General features: G+C 36.3%; 1 protein-coding gene across 3 annotated transcripts in view; it reads right to left on the bottom strand.

Moving 5' to 3' along the window:
- Positions 1-27,726, bottom strand: part of ULK4 (unc-51 like kinase 4) — a 213,473-nt gene that overhangs the window by 59,440 nt on the left and 126,307 nt on the right. For 2 of the 3 annotated variants that reach the window (XM_063156453.1, XM_063156443.1), the window contains exons 33-34: positions 6,789-6,955; positions 3,446-3,544 (exon numbers count right to left, since the gene is read on the bottom strand). In XM_063156453.1, the coding sequence (XP_063012523.1) occupies positions 3,446-3,544; positions 6,789-6,955 (266 nt within the window). Of the gene's footprint in view, positions 1-3,445; positions 3,545-6,788; positions 6,956-27,726 lie in introns of those variants that run through there. The other variant, XR_010027757.1, reaches the window with a different exon arrangement.

Genomic DNA, 27,726 nt, shown 5'->3' with positions numbered 1-27,726 from the left:
TATAGGGAAGATGATTTTGCAAACATTTTACAAAATGTAAAAGCATAACGTCATGATTAATCTGCTAGCTTTATTGTGCTATTCTTATTAGTAAATATGCACCATTTTAAATGAAAAAAAATATTTTTTTTACTTAGCAGCACTCTCCTAAGGGAAAAAATATTTATATATTTACTTCATTTTAATCTAGGTTAATTATTGAGAAACTAAATCCCCGTTCTGAAATTTTGTGCATGTAACAACATTTTCTTCTTTTCCCTGGTGTGTTTGTTGAGAGATTTTTGGTTTTTAGAATAGCTCTGTATAAGAGAATACTTCAAATATAGCATATAAACATATGACTTTCCACTCTGATCATAGAACAGTCTGGATGCCTAGAGAAAGACATATGAAATAAAATTCTCCAGTAATCGTTCTTCTGCAGTTATTTTCATTACTCATTAGCAAATAACTTCATGCACTCTGAAAATGAAGTCTGGGCACAGCCTTAGCATCAGTGCAATACAGAGACAAAAAATGCCTAAAAAAGACCATCTTAATCATCCATGTGCACTGAGGTTTCATATTTATCCGCTTCACATTTGGACATGACTAACTGGATGTTCAATGGTAACACATGGAGCATGGTAATCAAGTCCAAATTTTCCTGGTAATATTATAATGAGGAAGACTCCTACCAGAAGTCAAAAAAAGTTCTCTCCCAGAGTCTAGCAGGCTCCAGAAATGACTGGAAGATCTACACCTAGGAACTGAATCTAGGACCTACAGAAAACAAAATTCCTTTTTATAGGAACTGGCATAGTTTCTGAAACTTTGTGAAAATCCACACTGAAATGATTTCAAAAGTAATTTTTTCAGTATAATGGGCACATCAAAAATTAGAAGGTGTTGTGTATGCTCTACAATTGCTGCAGGTTTCAGAATAATATTCAAATTAAATTCATGTTAAGCAAAGAAACATTACCCAACAAAGCTAAGTGTAATTAACTTTTAAACACAAAACTGCCAAGGAGAAAACTAAATGCTCAATTTTTTTCCTCTTATTGATCAATTATGGTCATAATGATCTTGGGATTAAATACTGAATTCTCCATTTTTGCAGTGTTTCATGACATAGTTTGTAATTATTTATTCTTTAGCATTGTTAAATCACTGAAGTTTCATTTAAATGCAATCTAGGCTTCTGGAACTTGTTTTGTTATGCCTTTAGTGACAGTCTAAATAACAACCACACAAGGGAAAAATTGATTCAAAGTTTTTGACATTATGAAGTTTAACTCACATTGATTTTTTGAGGGATTATTGAGAGAGAAAAACATATAGAACTTGAGCAAAATAAAAAGACAAGTAAATGAGACACAGAATAATAATCTACTTGAGGGATACACACTTCAATGAGGGAAAACAATTACTTAATGTGTCTAGCAAACTAGGAACTAGGAAACAATATGACTAGGAAACTATGTGAGTACAAGATACTATAAATATGCTAAGAAAGGCAGAAATAGCAAAGCAGAGAAACGAATTTTAACTCAATATTTTAAAGTAATGGTTAGTTCAAAATCTAAGTCCTCCATTATCTCCAGAAAAACAAGTTCACAAAGAACTGAATTCCTCAAAACACCAATGAGGGGTTATATACCCACACAGCTCAATGAATACAGAGAACAACCACTGGCAGCTTCACAGAATTTCAGTTTAGGTAGGCCTGAGGCATTTGAGGAGCAGGGAGCACACGCATCTTGAGACTTGCTCTAGACTTCACACATAATCTATTTCTATTAAAAGAGATTAGAGCATAAACCATTTCAAACAAGTGATTCCTAAATGCTAAGATGATTATTCCATTGCTCAAACTCTTCCAAGCTTAACAGGAAATGTTTATTAGAGCAGTGGGAAAAAATATTTGAAATGACAATATGTATGTATGTATGTATGCGTCTGTTTATCTAAAGAAGTGGAAGTGGTGGTCATTATCTTTTACTTGTATGTTAAAATCAGAAGATTTAAAATAAGCATTTGAAAAAAACCCAGAATCTGCAGAAGTACAGAACAAAGCAAAACCTACTGGTAATTTACAGTCATGCTTCTGAAATACAAAGACAAGTCACAATCTAATCAGTACATGCTAACTATACAATTATCCTATCCTTTAATTAAAAACTTATACAAGACTTCCAGGTGGTATAGGCTGAGTTAAAGCTTGGCCTCTAATTTTCTGTTCTTTAAAAAGTTAATATAATTTAAACTTATTACTAGTTTCATTTTAAATTAATGTTTGCATTTCTTCATCTCATACTATTTATCATACTTGGCAGTTTTTAAAAAATCAATAAAAAATAAATTAAAAGAATTTATAAAGTTGAAATTTAAATAGTTGAAATTCAGTCACTTTGTTTCCGGTCATTCAGAGAACATTTCCAAAAAGCCTTTGTCAATAGCTGGTTTAAATAAATCCATCAAAGGAGGACTTAGCATCAAGTATAATGCCAAAAATTAATAAAAAAGGAATCACACACTTCCCTAAAATAGATGACAGACAGTGCTAAAGATAATAGAAGGATTGTAGTACTGATATCACAAAAAACCTGAAATCCTCTTTTTAAATTAAAAAAAAAAGGGTCTGGAAGAGAACACAGTGAATCTGAAACACCTCTAAGTGAAATATCCCAGAAAGGATACCGTGATACACCGAAATTCTCATATACCATTTTAATGGCTTTATGTTGACTTACAGGCTGATGCAGCCTCTAAAAGCACTGTCCAGCTCAAGAAGCATTCTACTACAAACCATTACACACAGACTAAATATAGATCTCCGTATGACAGAGGTTGAGCTTATGGGATGCATTAGGGCATAATGCGGCCCTCTGTGGAGATTTCAATGTAGTGCTGTACATCTAGTAAACCCTGGAAAGGACTGCCTTTAAACAGACACACTTCAAAGATGTTTACAGATCACAGGGACCACTCCCACTCATAAATCCTTCAGGATAATGTTGAAATAAAATCCTTGAGAAAACTCAGAAGGCTCAAACCCTAGAAAATAATATTAAAATGCATCACTCTCTACAAACCAATTTTGCATTTACTGACTTCTCTAAAGGAAGTAGTACTATTAGATTCAAATTTTGAATGCCATCCTTTCCCTATGCAGTGGTGACTAGTCCATTTTGAATGACAAATGTTGGCTATATAAATATGTATCCAAACTGAGAACCTGCAGTCCACCCCTCATCCCACTTCTATGCTCTGGACAAACAGACTTTGACATCACTGGTAACCTCCAAGTCACTGTTACTGGTAACTTACAAAGTGATAGAGTACTAGGTGGGAGTTTGTAAACAATTAAAAACTAGTAAAGAGAGCTCTAATATGTTCAATTCAATTGCATAATTCCAACTTCAGCAACATTCCATAAGGTTACAAACAAGCAAACTCTCACCAGTTGAATAAGTGGGCTAACCAGGTCCGTCAGGGGTTTATTGATAAGCAGAAGGTCTTCAGCAGCCTGTGTGTCTCCTCCTGCCCCAGATTTCTGTGCCTTAACAAGAGAGAAAAGAAATCAAAAGCAACTCTGGGGATAGTTCTGTTATGAAGAACAAATTAGGTCCATTAAGTGGTCCAAGTGTGAATGGAAGTTTGAAGGGAACTTATGCATCATTTCTAGTTAAGTATTCCTGGGCTGCCAATGAGCAGTGATGCTCCCTCTGTGACAATAAGCACAAAGCAAAGGGACCCATGCTGTCGTGCCATTCTGTACAGGCTGAATATACTGACCTGCATGACATTGCTTCAGCAAAATGCAATAAAGTGTGCGTGCAAAGATAGCTCAAACCAAGATAATCAAGGTGACTGAAAATTTAGGATTCTCAGCAATAGTGTCCAATTTTTCCTGCCTGCCTTACTCTGTATCCTGAAATATTCACAATAGATTATAATTTGAATTATTTCTGAAATAGGAATAATAAAGTTTGCAGGTAATAAGATCAGGTACTACTTGTAATCATGACCACTGTCATCCCCACATCATCAAGACATACTACTATTACAGGCAGTGCAATTTATGACCTGAAAGGTTGTCTTGCAGGATTTTTTCATTTAATGCCATTACCTTGCACCAGCTTTGAACCATGACCCTATACAGTCAGTCTGCTAAAGAAAAAAATAAACATTTTGTCTCAAGAACACATTTAAGAATAATTTGTATTGTGTTTCATTTATAGCTCAATCCTAAAAATCACTGTCCAAATGTAATACTTGGAGGTTTTCATTTGGTTAAGTGAACAGAGGAACAGGTTCCCTGAGACAGGTGCCACTACTGCTCAAACTCCACTGTTGATATTTATGAGTTGAAAGGATAATGCCTTTCTTCTGGAAAGGATTTCTGAATAAAAGAGAATTGAAAGGTTGCTTCTCCAGGCAATAAGTCACATTGGTATGAGTATCTCTGGGACTCACCACAATGACCCGGAATGCTGAAGTTCAAGAAGGACAAAAAGTGCAGAGAAGACAAAAATTTGAATGTTTACATTAATGAAGAAAGGGAAGTAAGCCACTTTCATTCAGCAAAATTTAAAACAGCTTTTTCTCATTAGTACATGGATGAGAAGATAGACACCTTCCATCAGGAATCTTTGACTACTTTCTTTAACTTTTTTATTATTGTGTCTTAAATTAGTGTCTTCGGAAAGACAATGAACAACAGCACTAAAGAAATTACATATTTATATGAAGGATACACACTATAGCATTGTTAAACCTACTTTAAATTGTAGAATGATATAATCACAGAATGTTAAAGGGTTCAAAAGGACCTTAATGATCATCTAGTCACATCCACACCCATCCCCAGGAGGGAACACATCTCACCAGACCAGATTGCTCCTGGTCTTATCTAACATAGCTTTGAACACTGACAGAGCTGGGGCATCCACAGCCGCCTCTCTGGGCAACCTGTGCCAGAGTCACAAAATAGAGTTCATATATCAAATTGAAATTTCAAATTCTTCTCAGCTAATGTGGATCACCTCTGGGACATATGAAAAAATCTCTCCAAAACAGACCTGCAAATTAATACAAAAGTACTTGGACCATAAAGAGGCAACTCTTCTCCTGAACCTGGATACAGTTATCAGCACCATCCAGCATGAAGTACTTCAGTGCAGTGGAAAAGTGGTGATATGTATTGCCTATGCAGCTGGATAAGGTTATCACTTTACACATAAAAGAGTAAAATAAAAAGGATTCAAGTGAAGGTCCTGTCATCTGTAAAAGAAAACTTAAGCCTCAGAAATGGATAATACAAGAAGATTTGATTCTGTTTTACAAGTTCTGATTTAAATGGTATCTTACTCAAAACATCTTTATAAAAACAGTCCAATAATAATATCTGTGATGCATTTAGTGACACGTGAATAGTGGAAAACTGTGTAGACAATAACTAATGGCCACCACTCAATACAGTATGTGTACTGATGTAGAGGTCTCAGGGATCTTGTGATGAGTACTGTCAAGACACTAAACACCACTGTAAAATTAATATATGGACACATAGACCTGTGGTTCAAAACTCGATTTTCCAGCTGCTCCTTGTTACTCATTAGACTTTAAGAGCAAAGCAGACTACCATGATGAGAGATAAACAAAACTGGAGCTAGAGTTTCAGTGCATCAATCAACTGTTGTATTCAAGTAAAGCCAGAACAGAATTTGGCTTTGAATGAACAGATTTAATTTTAAATCTAAATAAAACCCATCAATTCACTATTACCAATTCATGTGCAAGATCCTCTCCTCATGTCCTCCAGAACAACTTGCCTCATCACTGCTGTATGGAGCATAAGTACAGAATTCAGCTCTTTATGATTACACGGAGTAATGCCAAAAATATGACAACAAGAAATTAGCTTACAAAATTTGATCTATGAAGTGATTCTTAGATGAAAATATCATTAGAGAACCTGCTAATAGAAGACTAAAAAAACCACAAGATATTGCACCATCACACATCTAAACCAAACACCTCTCACTGAAATGTGGTTGATAACATAGCTGCTTGTGTAAATCAATGTAGAAAAAAGAAAAAAGCTCAATTTTCAGCAGCAACTTTTTGCATTAAGACTACTTAATAAACCACCCCCATAAAAACCCAATTCCCCAACCACAAAACTCTGCAAACCAAAAAACGCAGAACCAAAACAAAGCAAAAACCAACCAACCAACCTATAGAAGAGGGACTCTGGGGATTAAAGAAGCCATATCCTGCAAGGTATTACAACCCATCTGCAATCTTTTGAATCTCTGTCCTTTAGAAATATTTCACCTGACAAATATCTGTTCTTCAGTGAATAATATCAAGAACAGTAAAAACCTAACATGAAGAGTACATGTTGTTTGCAGTGTAAATACAGAAATCACTTCCACTTGACTAACTTCAAAATTTGGCAGATGATCTAAAAAGAAAAGCACAATTTGCTAGATTTATATCATATCTAAAAAATTATGAATGCTTTTCCTTCATATGTTGCTATGAGGGTTATGTGAAATTTCTTTGAATTGTATTTTGTATTCCATTTTTAAACAGGAGGATGTCATTGTTGGAGTAGGAAGTACCACCAATGCCATGACTTGCAGTGGTTCAAAGAGTAACTTGGAAGACAAATTGAGTTTTCATTACACTAGAAGTTCCATAAAATCAGAATAGCGGGAGTCTTGATATTAAGGATAATAGGAAGTTATCAAAAAAATTGTTTAAGACAGTCAAGTTCCCATGAGTAAATCCCATACCTGCAAAGTCTGGCGCACAATGTTTGCTGTATATGTCAGCATGTATTGCAAAATGTCAAGTAAGGACCCAAGCAGGACATTTGCTGTCTTGGTGTTCCTTTTATCATCTGCCTCCAAGTACAGGGCCACAGCTTCTGTTAGGAGATTACAGACGTGATGAGTCAGTCCTAGGAAGAAAGTGAGGAAAAAAAAAAAAAAAAGGAGAAAAAATAAATAGGCTATCAGGACAAGAACAACGTGAAAGGTGACCTAGATAAAATAGATTATGACAAAAGCAAATTTTATGTACTTTATGAATATTTATTACATTTCCTCTTTTTCTCCATTACTATAATTACCTCCTCTCCTATTTTGTTTGGACCAGCTCATAAAGAGAGTAAAACAGATACAATCAGATTTGTTAACTGCGTGGATTCATTAAATTAAAACCTATTTTGAATCCTAAACTTTTCTGTAGCATGGCCACAAGTCTCTTTCACAACACCCCTAGTCAGAGAATTTAGCAATTTCTACATGCTGTTACAAAGTGATACTTCAAGATGGGATCCCACACATCTTAACTGAGCCTAAAGTTTCTCCACTGGTCTGTAAATTAGAACTGACCCATATGGTTTAATTATAGAATTAAACAGTGCTGTGCTTAACAAAGAATATATTCAGAAGAGCATTATAAATGAAATACTGCATACAACATTCAAACGTTATTAGGATTTGTTTTACTGATGGTAGTAAAAACTTTGCTGAAAATATCTCCTTGTTTTAAAGGAGTTTTTTTAAGCTCCTTTGGAATTCAATAGCATCAGCCCCTGTAGTTTGCCTTTGCCACAAATCAATTGACACAGCAAAAAAAAATAATCCAATTCAAGACAATATTGATTCAAATCAGAATCTTTCTTACTTTCAAATACAAAGTGATTGAGTTCATTAGATGTGATCTTAGTCTATTTCTTTCAGATTTTCATATGGGATGAAACATACTTCATTTCTTAACAAAACCATAATATCTTTGCAAACTATCTTTTAAACTGGAAATTAACTTGGCTGCACATATGTAGTAACACTGCAGTGTATCAGTATATTAGCTTCTAGTCTCCATGGCATCAAAAAGAGACTTAAATATTTCACTGATTTCAATGAAGTAAAAAATGTTCTTACACAAGTTCTCTTTTAAAAAGTCATTGTATATATTTCTACAAACATCAACAAACAATGTGTATATGAGGCACCGTAGAACGCATTATGTACTTACACCATTCAGTTTTTGAGAACAGTTAAATTTCTGGGGATTTGAACTATTTTATCTTTGAAAGATACTCTATCAATTAACTAAACTTCCTACAAAATATTTTCTACTCCTAATCCTCACTGTTAATATTTTCCTCAGGAAATTAAACACATTTCATTTAGAATACAGTTATGATTCTAGGTCATTAAGACTCTTACTCTGCTTCTATCTCAAATCTTCTGTAGCTTTATGATTACTAGCATTATTCTTTCACAACAGTTTATTGGACTTTCAGAACAGTTTATTCAGGACAAGCTTTGAATTTCCTGAAATTTTGTCTAAATAAACCAAGCTCTCAAAATGAAATAATTCTCATCTCACACATCTAATTTCCTTCTCCTTTTTTAGAGTGAAATTTCTGCTGCAGTTCTAAACACCTCATACAAAAATCAGATAGCATGCATCTGACAATGACACATTTAAGTGATGTCACCAATACCCACAAAGAAGAAAAAAGACATGTCTACCCAGCACAAAACTTGTGGTTAGTCTATGACTATTTTCAATAGACTAAATCAGAATAAACCTAAGGAAACAGTGCAGTAAAACTTGGTCCCTATTAAAGTGAAGTCTGAAAAACTGCCTGCAGGCATATGACCAAGTACACATTGTTTCTCTCTGTCTATGGCCACAAACCCCATAGCCACATCAAAATGAATGAGTCATCCCATTCTTTCCAGATGGCTTACAAATAACCCATAGGACAGTGACTTGAAGATGATTACTGAGAAGGCCACTTTCATAAGCAGACATTGCATGGATGGATCATCACTAAGAATTTTTCAGGCAGTAGTCACTTACAACACTAACAGGGTTGACTAGGGAGTGAACAATGGGATTGACTAGTACTGAACCAAACACCAGGATCTATGACTGTGATCTGCAATCCTTTCACTTTCAGCTTTGAATAGAACCACTTGCTTATTCCCTTGGAAATGAGAACTGACTCATTTCTGTTGTTTGGTGAACAAGGAGGTGAAGCAGACACTCAACCTTCCGCCATCTGTGACAGTGTTCACAGGGGTTCTTGGATGAGGGAAGAGACGAAGATCTGACTCCACGTTACAGAAGGTTCAATCGATTATTTTATAATATATACTACATTAAAACTATACTAAAAGAATAGAAGAAAGGATTTAATCAGAAGGCTAGCTAAAAATAGAATAGCAAAGAATGATAACAAAAGTTTCTGTCCTGGACAGAGAGTGCAAGCCCGCTGACTGTGATTGGCCATTAACTAGAAACAACTCTATGAGACCAATCACAGATCCACCTGTTACATTCCACAGCAGCAGATAATCAATGTTTACATTTTGTTACTGAGGCCTCTCAGCTTCTCAGGAGGAAAAATCCTAAGGAAAGGATTTTTCATAAAAGTTGTCTGCGACACCCATCCATTGAGACATGAGTAATATAATCACCTAGATTATATTTTCTTTAAGTGCTTACATCCTAAAGGTTTGTGTACTAGCATTCCTGCCTCCAAACACCTGAGATATTAATGTGTACCTAGTTAACTAAAACATCAGAACTAATGAATTTCATTTAGGTAGATACATGCTCACACAGAGCTACATGTACAAAGATATGCAAGCCAAATTTGAAAATTTTGTGGGGAAAAAATTTCTTGGATTAAAATATTTTTGGAAAATTTATCACACCCAAACTTTATTATAAAGATGTCTGGAACCAAACACTGGTGCACCTCATGTGCTGTGTGATTCATACAGAAACCTGACAAACACTTGGTTCCACAGATAAAAGCAACAGACTGACCTATTTACTGGCCAAGTAAATAAGTTCCAGGCATACTTTTTAAATACTTCATCATGTCAGAAAATGAAAATTGGAAGCCACAGTTGTAGACATATAAATATACTCTTTGCTTATACCACAAAACAAAATACACACACTTTGTGCTCAGAAGAGAAATTTGAGAAGCCGGTGTAATTTACAATGACCATGACAAAACTCCATAGAAGTCTAATGGCCTTGACCACTGGCACTGTAACCAGTTTGCTCAAAATGCAGCTATAAAGATCAAGACTGACATGTGTCAGCATTTAAAACATTGAATTGCAAAACAGATAGTTTGGAAAAAAAATGCAATTTTATAAAAAGAAAATTGAATTCATAACTCAGTAAATCATAATACAAAAATCGCATATATATCTCAAAGTTTCAGAAGATACCTTGAAGGTTTTCGTCCAAATTTTACAACAGATTAAAGAATGACAATTTCTTAAATAAAGCCTCAACCAGTATACATCTTTAAAAATTTCAGACACTGTATTTCAGAGTCATATATAACAGTCCTAGGTTTCTTCTGCATAAATTCTCAACTCTTGATTGGAAAGTGAAATAGGCTCTGATTGAAAAGGCCCACACTTCATGCACTCCTGAACTTTGGAAGTGATGAATCTGAATACAAAATTTGTATCATAGAGGAGACTTAAATCAAATCCAGTTGAGGAAGGTTGTTCTACCTGGACAAGCAACCTACAATCAAGTATTCTAGAGCTTCCAAGTATGTTGGCAATAGCTCACCCTCTCAAGAGAAAGCAGTCAATGACAGTTTACACGGGTGAAAATAATGCACTATAATTTATTTCAGCTAGGTATCTCCTAGTAAGAGAATTAAATAAAACCTTATAATTTAACCTATTACAGAGGGTTTTTTTGTTACTCTATTAATCTGCATATTTCTGCAAACAAATTATATCACACTGTACTGTTTGTAGCTTTAGTTATAATTTGAATTTAGTACAAGACTTCATAAGGCATTAGTCATGTCATCTCTAAAAAGAGGACATTGAAACTATCAAGCCTCACTACAGTTCTCTGCTATTCAATTTTTCTGAAAAATAAGGCAAAACGCGCATTTTGTATTAGAATTATTGTGTTTAAAAATTAACATAATTGGAATTATACAAAGAATCTTTTCTAACTGTGGTCCAAAATTTATAATACGTATTAAAAGGATTGTATCCAAAATTTCTAGCCATAGATTTACAGCACTTGACAAACCTAGTGTTTACAGCAGAGTATTTCTCCTGCCCAGAGACCCCTGCAATGAATTGAACGTGTAGCTAATAGTGCTTTATGAATGTGGACTGTGATGACTATGCTTGTGTTTTACACACCTTTCAAAAGATAAAAGGAGTCTTTTGGCCCATGATACAGCTAATCACACTGAATGCACCATGATACCTTTGGAATGAAAGCTGAAAGGAGATTTTTTATTCTCACCTATTAGTAAGATGGATAAAGGAAAAGAAATCTTCACTTCCAAATCATATGAAACATCAAAGCACAGCCTAGGAAGTAATCTTCTAGGCAATCCTTTCATGCCTACCAGCAATTAGAGCATTCAACAACCCTGTCTGCTTCCAGCTGAAGAAAACATTAGAGCAGGTGCACTGCCTCTGAACAATGCCACTGCGCAGCCAAGCAGCCAGCAGCAAAACCCTCAGTCCAGCAAAAAGCTTTCTCTTTGTTCCTCTGCACATTGCTCTCTGGAGAGCCTCTTTTTCCATTAGTACCACACCTACACAACTGACTCCCCAGGGATATTACCCCATGTACATGCATTAGACCTTTCTTCCTTATTTTATTTACAGAGTGGACCAACAATATGGACAGATTAAATAGAAACCATATTTTACAGTTTACAGATTCTTTCACACAGGATTGAGTGAATGTACCTGAGCAATTAAGATACTTCATGATGACAAAGATTCTTCATAAAACCTTATTTACCTACATAAATCTGGGACTTAGTTTGCATTCTTTGCACCACAGCCTTATTACCTAAGTTTTCCTGTTCTGAAGAACTGAAAATAGGTGACAAAAAGCAAATGGTATTTTTGGGGTAATGGCATTTTTAAAAAAGCTTCATTGCTTTTAATGTTCTTATTTGTCACTGTTTATGCTTTAGGAACTATTTGTGTTACCACTATAATAATATTGAGGTAAGAATAAGCTAGAATAGAAAATTAGATCACCAATGTTTTCAAGATTTGGTGAGTTATGAATGTTACATCAAGTGGAAAAACAATTATTTGGCTCTTGAGCAGATCAATTGCATGACTCCTGCCCTGAAAATTATTTTATATTCTGATCTTAAAAATGAATAGTACCTAAATAAGAAAATTTTACAAATTGTCTATTTGCAAAATAGACTCTTTTTGGCTAGTCTATTCCTAGCCCTGATAGAATGACTGGACATTTTATGACTGAAGAAAGAGTCACTATGTTTAAGGGACAAAATTTGAATTTATCATATTGAAGTGGTCAAGGGTCTCCAGAGCTTCCCTTTGTGGGAAGAGTGGCTCAGCTTTTTCTACACACATGGAATGTAGGGCACTCACCAATGGTGCCCGAGCAGGCAGTCCTTCCCTCGCACTCAAGACAATAGATGTGGAAAGGATTATGACAACCAGGGAAGAAAAGCCAGTTATCACCTTCACTACAGCTAGGTCAAAAGCAGACTGGGAAGTTCTATATTATCTTGAGTATGACTGCCTGAGAGGAATAAAGACCTGACATTCTCAGAAGCAATATGGTTCTGCTTCAAGTCAAAGCACAACATAACCCCAATTTTTCCTGGACTGGCAGTGTTTAGCTGCTATTGTTAGAAGAGAGTTTAGAAGTGGAAACTTTCTCTTGTGAAAAAAGACTGCACAATTGGAGACTCCCCAGGGAGTTAAACTCTTCTGGACCTAAGAGAACCCCATCAACACAGAAATCTGTTGTTTTCTATCACTGAATCCATGAATCAAACACAGAGTTGATTAAGACCAGCAGGTGTATACATTAGCCAACTAAAAGATAGAAAACCAGGGGGATTCTCTCATAAGTATCTGAGCATAAAACAGGATAGTGAAAATGCAACCTTAACAATTTAGAAATAATAAAATCACGTACTGTTGAATATGCATTACTGGGCAATATAAAAATAATAGAATATAAGAAATTAGTTAAACTAGGCTGGACTGTGGTTGCTCTCTGTGAAAAGACAGGGTTAGAATGACATACACAGAGGAAGAGTAGTTCTGAAAGTATAATCACTGATACCTCGAGAGTTCATGATTTGTAGCTGCTTTTGAAAATGAAAAAATAAAAAAAAGAAAAAGGGAAAAAGAAAAAACGGAGCTTCCCATCTGTGACAAAATTTCAATTGAATTCAGGTTTTTGTGTCAGATTGCCTCAACCATTATATAATTCATTCAGAAAAGGTATCCAAGATGTTTGAAATTCAGCTCACAGCACATATGGGTACATAGCCCCAAAGTTCTGAAGGTGGGGGGCTTTGTTCTAGTCAAGACTTACCAAGATAGTCCTCATTCCTGGGAGTACAATTCATTGAACATGAACTTGTTCAACAGGGATGGAATGAAAGATCAGAAAGTAACTTCCCTCGGAAAATAATATAAGAACATTCAAATGTTTTCTAGTTACAACAGAACAGATATAAATATTTTCTACAATTTTTATGAGTAAATACTACATAACTATAGACTGTAATAATATCCAGGGAATCTATTTACAGAGTTGATAAGACATTAAGAGTGTCCTATGTGAACAGCCAATTTTGATTTGTTTGGATGCTATGCTGCTGGCCCCCAGGTTTGCCTGAAGTAAATTCACACACCCAAATGACCCTTTTAGATGGGAAACCTGGGGAGGAATAGAGGTGGAGGTAATACAGTGGCTTCCCAGGGCATAAATTTAAAATACTTCTGTCACCAATTGTGTATATATTAAACACCTAACTTGCATTCTTTTCATGTGGATTTAAGTATTTTTGTTGCTACAGTTTAATTTGTCAATTGTGCAGTATTTGCAAGCACAACCTTGCGTCATAAAATACTAAAAATTAAATAAACCAAGACTTCAATAAAATGAAATTATGTTGTTTGGATTGACTATCATTGCTGTTATTAAGCAAACTTTATAGCAACTTTTCAGTTAGATATCTCCCCACATGTCAGAGATGCATTAGAGCTTATGGTTCATTTTATAAATCACAGCAATTCTACAGCATGATGTACTTCAAGTCAAAACCCAATACACCCTATTTCATTCCTACAAGGTGTCAACTAAAATAAGGTCCCTTGGTTTTGTCAGACAGAAGGTAGATGATGCTTAGAAGATTTTCCAAACAACAGGTTTTAATTATCTGCATGAGGAACAAGACTATCTAGCAGGACACTTTACTCTTTGAAAGACAACAGTCTTTAAAACCTCTTTTAAAGCCAGTCTGAGATATTAGCAGTTGCTGCTTCACACCTACATGGAAGAATTTCTGCTTGCACATTGTGAGTTTATATATAGTGTCTATTTTTTAGAAAAACAAAGACTGCATGAGGTCCTAAAATTAATGGCAAAAGCTAGGCAAAGTTCTTCACTAAATTAAATGTGCTATTTGTGCAAAATTAGGAATGCTGTGCATTCAGCAAGATTTGAAGTCAGTTAAGATTCAGTAAAGACTTTTGAGTTACTGCTCTGAAAGATCATGTCTGCAACAATTACCATGTGATAAAATACAGAGGAATTTATATCCCGGCCTTAATTTAGAACTAGAAACTCTTCTAAAGATATTTCTATTGTAATAATAGACTTCCTGTCATACAAGCTTAAACCCTGTTTATCTCTTTCAAATATCTTAACACACTTCTGCTTTGACATCAACTTTCTCTTCCACCAAAATCCTTGAGAGACCAAATTCAAATTTAGAGCGCTGTCTTTTTAACAAAACCCATACAGATTAGATGTGAACAGCTTCAGAATACAGATAGAACCCTAAACTGTTGTCACAAACTGACAGCACTCAACATCTTTAATTGCTCTAGCTTGGCCTTCATGAGGCCCTGGGCTGGGAGTGATAAGGACCAATGAACCTTGGCTTCAGAAAATTCTCTGAAGTTTTCAGTTCTAAGTTGCTGAAATAACTCATGGTTGAATACAGTTCCCACATATACTCAGCAAAGGATAAGGGTAAAAGCTCTACACATTTCTCTATTGAAAAGTCACACTCTGTAAGAAAAGATATTAAACATTTATTTATATTTTGTATTGGGCTCTTTACATCAGTCTGCCATAAGACGAAAACATGGAGTAGAAGTACTTGGATTTTTAAGTGAGTCTTTTACTGTTCTTACAACTGCACCAAAGTACAAAAGCAAAGACTAGACTATCCCCCAAATGGAATTTGCTGCTGGTTATTACAACAGAATTGGATCTATGCCACAGTTTCCTGTAACATCCTGCGTTATTCATCAATTATATTTTCAACAGAAATAAAAACAGACAACTAGTAATTGCAACTGTCCAAGGTGGCCTTCATGTATTTGCACTTAAATGATCAACGGGCTTAAACAGAGGTCAGGATGTTACATGATATCACATCTGCTTTAGCCCTTATGACCAGATTATATTTTGTAGCCCCAAATTACATTTGCCTTAAGCCTACTCTTTTACATCAACTGTTTTCCAAATAAGCGTTGAGATAACTTTGACAAGCAGACCCCTTTATTTGCCACCATATGACCATACCAATAATGACACACCTGATTAAATCTCTAAAATCCAGCCACTGACTATTCACTTGAGATTATGCTACCCTTCTTGTTAACTGGCTCAGACATATGTCTTGTATTGTTTGCATAGTATGCTTTTTCTACTCTGATGTATCCATGATTTTCAACCTTACCATTAGGATCTTTGAGCTGGAACCCATCACACTGTGATCATGCTGTCACTGGCTATATGCTAGCTATAGCGCCCTACCTAATATTTGATATTAGTGTAACCTAGGTCAATAGATCCTTCATCTTCTGTCAGCACAGCTACCTGATCCCAACTATCTTGACTTCAAAAGATTACATTGAATTAGGTCAGCTGGTATACCAGAGCTCAGCAGTCAAGAGGCTCTGAAAGAACTGCAGGAGGCAGTCCTGGCTCAGAAAGAACTTCAAGCCTGCATGTGTTTCTGTGCTCCATACCTCTTTCCTGTATTTCAAGAGGATCCACACCATGGGAACATGGCTGTAATGACACTGTGTGGTGGATAACCCATACCTATTTTATGTGGGTAGCTGTTGCTGACAGTAGTGAAGCCTGTGTCCGTATGTTAACGGACTGGCTCAGACTCCTGGCAAAACTTCCACAAAAACTCTGGAAGGAGATCACACAGAATGGTTTGGCCTATTAGACTGTCTTGATCCAAACCACCCAGCTGTAAAACAAAAACAGTGAACTATACTGCCCTCCCCAGCAACAAACTGAAATGAATCCTGAGCTAACCTGATGCTTTAATTGAGAATATGGACACTGGTTTGTTTGAGGGCAACTAATTTCTTCACAAGTGAAAAAGAGGTTAAGAACACTGATAGAACTAGAGTGAGAGAGCTGGCCACAGAAAAAGGTGATTCAGGCACCCAGGATCTCAGTGTGTGCCTTCTGAATATGTGCAACAGATCAGCAGGTGAAACTTCATATTCAAGTACTGGTTTAGTACCTGCATAGAGTTAGATAGTTGGATAGAGTTAAATTTCTTCACATTAGCCCACATGGGGCTCTGGTTTGGTTTTACTGAATACAGTGCTGAAAACACAGGGACGTTTTGTTTATTGCTGAGCAGCACTAACATAGAGTGGAAGACTTTTCTATTCCTCACCCCACCCATTAACAAACAAGTTGGAGGTGCACAGAAGCTGGGAGGGGACACAGCTGACCAGAGGGATATTCCACGCCATTTGTTGTCACGCTCAGCAACGGAACTGAGGAGGAGAGGTTGGCAGGGTGGACACTACTCCTGGACTGTCTGGGCATTGTTTAGTTGGTGTTGAGCAGTTGTTTTCATTTGTATCACTTGGTATCACTTGTCCTCCTCGCATTTATTTTTCTCTCTTCATGGTTTGGGTTTTTTCTCCCTTTTCCTTAGAATTTTTAAAATTCTTAAGACATCTTTTTAATTATGAAACTACTTTAATGTCAACCCACAAGTTTTTTCTCACTTTTTTATGCCTACAATTCTCTCCCCTCACTGGGGGAGAGCTGTTTGAGTGGCTGTGTGGTGCTCAGTCACCAGCCATGGCTAAACCATGACAGTACCTTTTCCTTTTTCTTTACCATGCCTGCTCCACTGGACACAGGTGTTTTCTAGGCATTAATGTACTTACACAATCACAGCCGGTTTACCAACCTGCTCCAACACAAGGAGCCTTCACCATCCTGCCCCAGGTTGTGCTTCATGTTCCACTTCTTATGTGCCCTGAGCAGTACCACTATGCACCTACATCTCACTACATGCCTATATTTGTCTTTCAGCCTGCTTATGCCCAGACCACTGATTCTAGAAAGCAAGTTCAGACAAAGAAATTCAGCTTGACAAGATAATGGGGGTGGGGAGAAAAGGGGAGCTTGCAATGAAAGACTCATGTTTCTTTGTTTCTACCCCCACCATGTTCACAAGTGAAGAGATGTTATCATTAAGGATGATAAAATTTAACTGTAGCTTGAAACAATGGAGTAATATCCACAGCATTTTCTAAGATGATATATTCTGCAACAGGTCACTGCTTCCCATCTAGGATTCAGGATTGTAACAGATAGTGGTATCATGGCACATTTAATACACTTTATGTGAATAAAGACTTCTGTTTCAGAGAGATAGCATGTCAAACAGATACAGGGATGCCCAATGTGTTTCATTATAGGACTGCACACTTTTTCAGATAGAACCAATACGCAGTTCCTACCAGTAAATAGATGAGACATGTTCAAAATTTTCTCTCCCCTGTTCATCAACATTTTTAGAAAGAGAGAACTGACAAGCCTTAATGCACAAACCCTGTGCTTTTAGGGAAAGGGACTTACAAAGTAGGCTAGAAAAAATAAAGCCTGTACCTAGTGAATCTGGATTTATGTCAGGTAAATGCAGCTCTGTTGGGAAAACTGGAGGACTCTCTGGAACTAGACTGTCAACAAATCATGCAAGAACTGAAGAGAAGCTGCAGCAAGTAAACACCAGAAATAAGAGGTATATGTAGTTAAATTTTCAGGACAAACAATTTCAGGGCATGTAGAATTCAACCATTTTGCACAATTTGGCCTGTAAGAAAACTGCACCAAACTGGGAGAGTGACTACAATTCAGCCTGGGATCCTGGATGTCACAGGGAGCACCCACAATGGCCAGGTCATGGAACCAAATTTCCATGGAAGTTACTGCCAGGAGCGGTCATTTTAGGCTTTCTGGATGTGTTGCTGTAGCACTGCATGCTGTGCAGGACTGCATGCACACCTTTGATGAACACAGATTTTCTTTCTGAGTGCACAACAGAGCCCTGCAAACACTTCTTGCACTCAGCCCAGACTGGGCTCTCCAGACTGATCCCATAATGCACAGACTTGGTCTCAGTGACTGCCTGACCCATAGCCTAGGCAAGCAAAACCCTGTAAGCAATGTTCTTCCCATGTCTTCTGTCAAAACCTGTAAACCTGCCTTGAAATTCTGCTCCTTTGGGTATTCTGTCTGCCTTTTCCTTATCTTGCTTATGACTATTCCTCACAATACAGACAAAATGCTACCTCTAAATTCATCTTCTAGTGTTGCTGTTTGAACCACACGTTCTCTTAACAACATTCAATGTAATTTCAGAAGAAAACACATAGTACGTAACAGCTTGAGCTTTTTTCTTCTAGTAAGATAAATAATGGCATAAACCCACAATTCATGTCATTCTGGGTTGAATGATGGGATCAAAATACATGATATCTGTGCTTATTCAGCAATAATATGTATTGGAAAGCCTGTTCAACCATCATGGATAATTTTACTGTTCTTTCAGTCTTTACATAATACATATAGTAGCATTAGTTCTGCTGCCATCCAGGGAAATAAGTTGTATTTCATGGATACATCATCAGCTAAAAACTTTATGTCACAATATGGACATGCTAGCTAGGAAATATGATCTTTTAAAATGTGAATAAATCCATTAACAGTACTTTAGTGGATTTTTTCCATGACTCAGTGGAATAGAGATTGGAGCAATCTGAAATATGACAAGTAAGGAAAGAATGACCCTCAGGAAAGACTAAACAAGTTGAAACTGAATGGATGCAGGTGAACAAGAAGTTTCTTATCTTTTTCAAAGGTGGGTGGTAGAGGGGAAAAAAAAATCTTCCCAGTTTTTCTATTCTCTTAAAAGACAGAAGACAGCTTCAGACTTTATATAATTATCCTATTTCTTCTCCCCTTGATCTGAAAAATTCAAAGGGAAACACTTTCCTTGACCAAAATAAAGGAACAACCAGCTGATGCAATATCTTCTAACAACATGGAGACATCTATGGAAACATTTAAACCTTATTTATAAAACAAAACTCCCCAATGTTTATCAAGTGAGGGCCTCTTTAACAGAAAAGTAAAACTGATTTGCTTAAAGCTCAGATCAGAAACCCATGACATGTCCTCAAACAAATGCCTTTGCTGAAAGATTTGTCTTCATAAACCCATCTTACATAAATATCATCTTGGTTCAATTAGGAAAAAGCTTAAACTAAGGTGAATTTTTTTTAAAGGATAGATAGGCAAGTTTGGATTACATTTATGCAATGCATTTTATTAAAAAAATAAATAGCATCATTCAGGAGAAATCTACATTTTTGTCACAGCAGTTTAAATAACCTCTGTCCCTCAGCTGGAGGCTTCAATGGCACCTCAAACAGGTTCCCCCACCAGCTGACTTACAAAAACTGACTACATGCAGATACATTGCTATAAAATATAACTGATCATGTGTAACTACACACAAAATTAGTTACCCTCTCAGATTTACAAGGTATTGATCAAATGCCACAGTAAAAATCTACCAGTTGGAGAGTGGTAACTTGTCTAAATAACTTGTATGAGAACATACTCACCTGAATATATACTACCTTAAGACAGTATAAAATCCATATGTAAAGACTTCAAAAGAAATTTAACCATAGAAATGAGTTATTGAATATAAAATGCACATTAAAATGTAACTTAAAATGTTTGGCCTGAAGAGCAAAAGAAAGCATCATCCTAAAAAGACTACATCTAAACAATATTTTAGGCAAAAGTCTGAAAAATAAAAAATATTTAGGTGGAAGAGGAAGAACATCACAGGAAAAGTCTCAAGTAATATAGGCTACTGCTTTATATTTGCATAAAAATTGGGAATTTCCAAAGGCTTAAAAATATATATAACTTCAGATTATCCATTATGATGTAATTCCCTTTCTGATTTAAAGAGGAAATTATTTTCAAGTTAATTGTCCACAAATGGCTTAAACATCTCTATTCAGTACGCAGCTTTCCTGAAAATAACTTAGAAAACAAAACCATCTGGCTGCATGGGAGCTATGACAACCACTGAAGTCATTTAAAACAAAACAAATAAAAACCCCAAACCATTCTTCAAAGCAGTGAAAAACCTCAGATTTCATTTATCTGTCCACTAGATAGATCTGGCTCTGCCAAAAAGAACTTCTTTCAGTAGGATCATATAATTGCATCTGATGTATGACAGAATGATTGATGTAGTTTAATTTTGTGTATAGTACTTTGTACTTTTGTGACTTTACACTTACCTCAAATTGGCAGTGGTACATTGCTTTCATACTGAGATTGTTCTAACTGCTAGAATAGAACATATGTGATAGCTCTACAACCTATGACTGTAGTAATACTGTATTTAAAATATGTCTCTTTTCAAATATACAATTGCATTTTTAATTTCATGTCCTTAAATGACCTTTCAGTTTACCAATTATATCTGACAAGATACACAGGGATATCATCATAATAGACTTAATTTATTTTCTGTAACAAATAGTTGCATCATCAATATTTAACCTGTAGCTGATATGATAGGTACATGCTTAACTAGTTATTAATTCTTCCTCAAACTGACTCAATGCACTAGTGCTAATACATATTATTTCAACTGCAGTTCATGGGAATACTAGCATAATGTCAAATGACAATGCTTGAATCAAACTGCAGGAAAAGCAGCACCTAGAGTAAACGCAAAGACCACAGTCTCTAGAGAGGAGGTAAAAAAAGGTCATTTTCATGACTAAGTGGGTGAGAAAAAGCATAAGGCTTTGAAGACTTTCCTGATTTATAGTCCCTGAGTTTGTTATCAGGAAACCTTTGGATACCTACAACCTCAACCAGGTGGGAAACCTTTCATTTTAACAAAAAAAAATTACTTTCTCCATTTAGGTTTCTGCCTCCAAGTAGTATCAATCAGAGTATTCACTCAGTCAAAACCTTAAATCTGTCTAGCTGTTGGACAAGTACAGAAAATGTCTATTATGGTTGGCATTTTAGAAATTTAAAGACAGTGTAGGCTTTGACACTGATATATTTATTAAACTAATCTCCCACCATTAAACTAAGCTGACCAGTTGTACAATCAGATGTCTGCATAAAGCCTCTCGGATGAGAATATAATGAATTCCAGGACTTGGAATATTTTTTGTCATTATTCTGTTCTTTTCCATCAATTAGGTGATAAAATGAGACATCTTAGGTAGCTCAAGCAGCCAGCTATACTGCAAGATGATCGGCTTGTCGGGTTACAGGTATAGAAAGCATCAGGACACCTATCCCAGCCACAGAAATGCCAGTTCTCTTTTACAGTACAGCACTACAGAGACAAGATGTAACAACTTGTTGAGCCCTTACTCACTTATTTTATCCTTTGAAGTTCTAGCAAGCATGTTGTGACATTTTGTGCCTTATGGGTGACTCTCAGCAACAACAGGCTTGGTTCTACTTGAATGGCATAACTGTTCCTCACAGCAATTACCATTTCTATTTTCATCCTTTTCAGATGGCTGCATTGATGAATATCACAGAATGACACAGGTTATTTTTTCCTCAAAGACTTCACTACTACCATCCTATTTTGACATGAGTCCCACATATCTTTTCTGGTACTAGGCTTCTAAGCTTACCCATGTGATGTTACACATTTCCATCTGAGTGACTGATATTTTGGGTCAGAAAAATACATCTTAATACTGCTAAAAAGCGTTCTGAGCTTCATAACATCACAGAAGAAACTTCTTCAGGCTCAGCCCCCATTGAATTCTCATATAAACTGTAACTCAAATGAACACAAGACACACAACACAGGACTACTATTTTTAGATGTTCACAGAGGCACTTCTGTACTCAAGAGCTGAACTAACTACTACAGTACTGGCAGGGAGCTGTGAAAGGCTTACATCCTGCATGGCAGAGGCTGCAAGGTGTACTACTGGAACTACTCAGACAAGATGATACATTTCTTATTTTACATTGGTTTAATTAAGAGCATTTTTTTCCTAAAAACTGACTAAATACAGAAAAAATGCTTTTAGGTTCTCACTCTTACTGATTTCCCTGCTTTATTCTCCTTGTCAATCTCTCTATTCCAAATCACAATAAATTGCACATGAACTTTTACAGCAAGCAGATATAAAGCACTACCATAAAACACCTTTTCTACCTTCAGTCACTAAACAAATACTTTGTTGCAGCATATGTCACAGTTGAGATGGCCACAATACACGGAGTATTACCATGCAACTTCAGAAGGCTTTAAGCATTCCCCCAAACAGAGTAACACCAAACCAAATCAGAAGGCTTCAGGCATCTGCCCATGCAGAGCAACATCACTCCAGAAGGCTGCAAGTGTCTGCCCTTCTTGTTCCTCATCAGAACCTTTTATACCATTACCTTTGATGCACTGCACCTGTGTGCCCTCTGCTCCCTTTGGTGGTTGGTCAGTGCACCTGGGCACTCCCTGGCTCATTGCTGCCAATGCTGCTCACCTGACCCACACAGCTGCAGCCCACTGGGGATGAGGCTCGGCCACAGCCCCACTCCCAAATACCACAAACTGTGCATCTACAATACTTCTATATTGTATCCTGTAAAACTACTGCAGGAGACTCCTAAGAAAAAATAGAAGCTAGTAAGGAATTAGTAAATTACTTCAGAACCAGTCTGAATGTGTATCTGACTGTGTTTCTTCACAGACTAAGTCTGTGTGTTTTATTTGTTGTTGCTTAAAGTAAAATGCCCTTAAAAAAAAAAAAAGCAATGTACTCTATACAATTCTTTCAGAACTGCCTTTTCCTTGCAAGCAGACTTCTTCTGTGACTAATCCATGTTCCTCTTCTTGATCACCATCTTAAGAGATAGTTAAATTCTCTCACCTTGGAAGAAAATGCTGCAACTTTGAAGCCAGCTACTCCAAAAACTCAATTTTACCCCTAAAATCCAAGTCACGTGTAATGACACACCAATGCCGTCTCAGTGTTGCACTGTAGTTCAGACCACTGCATAGGTGGATGCAGCAGGGAGGAAGATCTGGGTTATCAATTTACTGCAGTCTATTGTCTAATTTCATGAACACTGGTGATGTAGCACGTGACGAGAGCTGGCTAAGAAGCTACAAACTGCTCTTTAAAAGTGTGCTATGGGCACCATGATCAAACATCTTTTGGAGACTGAAGCTGAAATCAAATTATCCCTGAGGAAATGAAAGGTAGAAGAATATCCTCCTAAGGTTTAGGTAAGTTAGAAATGTTGGGGTCTATCTAGAGAGCTCAGAATTCATAGACATCAGTATGGTAGTAATAACTACTACTTTGTAAAGACCTGTGCATTGAAAATATATTTTTTCCTTTTTTTTTTCAAGAAAAAGGTTGAAATTGGATGTTGGTCTCATGAGTGTCATATTTTGGATATGCAGGTATTTAACAGACTTTAACAATACAATACACAAAGACATCTGAAATCTAGTTAATCCCTTGACATTTGACTAAAAGTCAAAGCAGCAGACCACAAGATGAATAAGGATACTTCAGCATGAAAGCTGATCTTTCTTTCATGAGGTGTAAATGAGTTATGATCATCTGACTACAAACTTTATTGCAGATCTGTTCTTTTTAATAACTGTCCCTGCTTTAAGCACCTAGCATGCTTTCTTATTATGATATTGAATATTATGACTGCTGTAGCTGACATTCTACACTTCCACCAAAAGCCCTTAGGAATTCCAGGTTTTACACAAACTGCTTAAAGAGCCATGTACTACTAATAGTGGTCACATTTTCACACAACTGAAGGACTACTTTTATTGCACTAAACCCCATAATACCCCTTTTACTTTAGTTTTTTGAGATTCAACATCATTTAGACATATAGTTTAGGATTTTCTCTTTCATATATTGGAAACTTGTTGTTAACATTGAGATAAACATCTCTGCTTGTACTCTGCTAGTGGTAGTTACTTCAGTATGGTAGCCAAACACAAGATCACAGCAGGGCAGTCTGGGAAAGGCAATTCAATTCAACATGACTATATTGAACTTTTTATATAAATCATCTCCTTACACAACCATCATAAAAAAATTTGTGACTGATTTATGGAGTATAATGGGATTCAGAAAAGCTAAAAATGTAAACTCACTCATAAGTAATACTGGGCTGAAAACAGTTTACTACATCAGCCTTGAATATCAGTGGAAACTTGGAATTACTTTTGAAACATGCTGAAAATAGCCTTTTATATAAACATAATAAATTTGATGCATTGTCAGGAATAAATAGCTGCATACAGACTATTTGAAGTTATCCACTGCAGCCTATAAGATCTATTTTCTAACAAGATGTTTTGTTCTTTTCTTCAGAATGAAGATCCTTGCGAAGCAATTAAAGTCTTTGAAAGACATTGCTCTGCAATCTAACATGATATACTCAAACTCTTCCTATAAACAAAATGATGCAACAGTTAGAATGAAGACATTTCTTGCCTTTGAATACCACCCATGGATAAACCATACTCAGAGTTGGAAAGCACTGCTCACTAGACAATGATTCAACTTTTTCTGGTTTTAATTTTTACGAACTATGAGAAAAACAAACCAAAACCCCCCAAAAAATCACAAGTAAAGAAAAAAAGCAACAAAGAGACGGAACTGAAAGCAAAAGTTTATACATCTGTTAATTGTACTTGAGTATAAGAATTTCACTACATTAAGTGCTGTGGTGCACTTGGCTATTTATTAATCATCACATCCACATAATGAAGCAGCCTTGCAGGCTCACACCACTCACTTATCAAGCAGCCAACCCTGACTTCATGGTTTGTCTCATGTATAAATTTGTCAGTGCTTGTCACTAGACACACATCTAAGAGAGACAATGTCTTTTCAGTAGACTGCTCTAGTGCCTGTCTATAGAAACAGAAAATCAACCACTATACTCCTACAACACCTGCTTAGGAACTCAATCTTAGCATCTAGAACAAGGTTTCCATTTTGCAGTCAACAAATGTCAACCCTTTTAACATGACAGGCACAAAGTAATATATGGCTGTTTTTTTCATGACCAGTAGAACTAAAAATACCTGTCTTCATACAGATCTGCATCCTGTATCTCTGCCTACCTCTATGCCAGTTAAGTCACCATCCTCCATACTGATGACTCCCTGCCCCTATTTCTGGAACCTTGGTGCTGTTTTGTTCTATGTCACCCAACTATAAGCACACCCTCCAGCATGAGTTGTTCCCATGCACTGACTGAGCCTGTGGGATCGTTTCATGGGTACCCTCCTCAGGCACTGACCAACACACCATTAAACTCAGTGGTTACAAACCCAAAACAGAGACTGCAGGCATCCTAGAAAGAAAATGGGAAGTGAATACTGAAAAGGCCACAGTGACATATTAATTAATAGATCTTTATAGTACGTAATGTATAAGTACATATCTATATTTTGTACATGTCATGTATAGCACTATTCTATTTGCTGTATGCTAGTGAAGAATATTTAATTGATAAGGCTTTTGTCTTTCTCTAAATTATGGCATTAACTTGGGTTTCTGTCATCAGATAATGATTATTATAGACTGAATACATATTTGGACCTCTGTGCTCTCTCAAGTGAACTTAAAATTGCCCAGTATCAAAATATGGGGAAAGGGAAGAAAGAAAGATTGGCAGCCAGAAGCCAAGACAGAGGAAGAGAGGGTACGTGTCACTCTCTTAGAAGAACTTCCTGAAAATGACCACAATTGTCTTGGCCTTTTAATATCTTTCCTTAACTATTCACAAGGGACCCTATATTAATCCTACTCTCCTTATTGAATTCCAGTCTCAGTAATTAAACTGAATCATAGTATTCCCCTCTGATTATTAAGTTGAAATTGTCATTAATGTTAACAGAACAAATGTTTAATAGCTGATAACACAAGTACAGGCCATTTTAAATTCCCTCTGTGACTTCAGTTGCATATGTTATTCTCCATTTCACCTTTAAACACATTAAGTGGTTATCAGTACATGTCTGATGTATTTTAACGCAAAAGGACAGTTCAGGGAAGAAAGAAATTAATACCAGGCAATCCACCTTCCATGGAAGTTGCTGAAATACACAACCATATCATTTTTTAATAACAGGAAATCACAGAAGCAGTAATGCAGAAAGTGCCATCATGCAAGATTTCCTTGAGAAAGGGGAAAGTTCAACATGCAAGCTACAGCCCTTTAAAAAAAACTATCACCTCATACAACTCCTTTGAGCAAGTGAGAGTTCTGAAGGCTAACAGGCACAAAAAGAAACAGTGACGTGGGTCTCTAAATGATCTGTCTGCAAAAATACAGCTTCTTGGCAGCTGAAGAAAGGCATGCACAAAATTGGAAAGGAATCTTCATTGCTAACGCCTTGACTCTTAGATACAAAAATCTCGACAGGACTGACCATCTAACCTGAGCTCCTTCTAATGTTCAGCAAGTATCCATGGTTTTTAATTTCTGAAGCTCCATATATACATGAATTAATTATCACACTGTAAAGGGGAAATAAGGGAAAGTAATGAAATTATGAAATTGACCATAATACTTTGTCTTCAGCCTTTTTTTTAACACAGGAGAACAGCTCATGAATGTTGAATACCTTCATTAACAACACAGACGCTGTGTTAATAGGATGTATTAACAGGCATGTTCAGCAAGTTTACAGATGACATTGAAGTGAAGAAAGCAGCTGATGTGATGAAGGACTGATGGATTCAGAAAGAACTCAAGAAGCTGAAGAGCTCCAAAAAAAGGCTGCCAGAAACCTTTTTAAGTTTAACAAAGGCAAATACAAAGCTCTGTACTCGGAAAGGAATACATTCATATAATAGTACAGGCAGAGTCTGAAAACACACACATCATGTGGTCCACTCTCCTAAATATCTTGGTTGCCCTTCTCTGGGCTTGCTCCTGCTTGTCAATGTCTTTCTTATAGTTTGGAGCTCAAAACTAGACACTACAATGAATGGAGGAGAATAGTCACTTTCCTCAATCTTTCAGTTTTTCTTTCTCATCACAGACCTCTTTTGCCTTAATGGCTGCAAATGCACTCTACTGACTCATGTTCAACTTTTCTACTTGGACTCCAGGATGTTTTTCTGCAAGAGGAAGCTTAGTTTTCAATTTACTAGATTGCATTCTTCTCCATCACACAAAAGTAATTCAAAAATGAGAAGTTAACTCCCAAAGATATGGCAGCAGAAGTTTAAGGTGTTTTCCTTATGTGAACACTATATATTTACACACAGTAATGCA

Source organism: Melospiza melodia, chromosome 1 (genome assembly GCF_035770615.1).
Source record: "Melospiza melodia melodia isolate bMelMel2 chromosome 1, bMelMel2.pri, whole genome shotgun sequence".
NCBI lineage: Eukaryota > Metazoa > Chordata > Aves > Passeriformes > Passerellidae > Melospiza > Melospiza melodia.
Note: the sequence above shows the minus strand (reverse complement) of the source record. Positions and strands in the feature narration are given on the sequence as shown.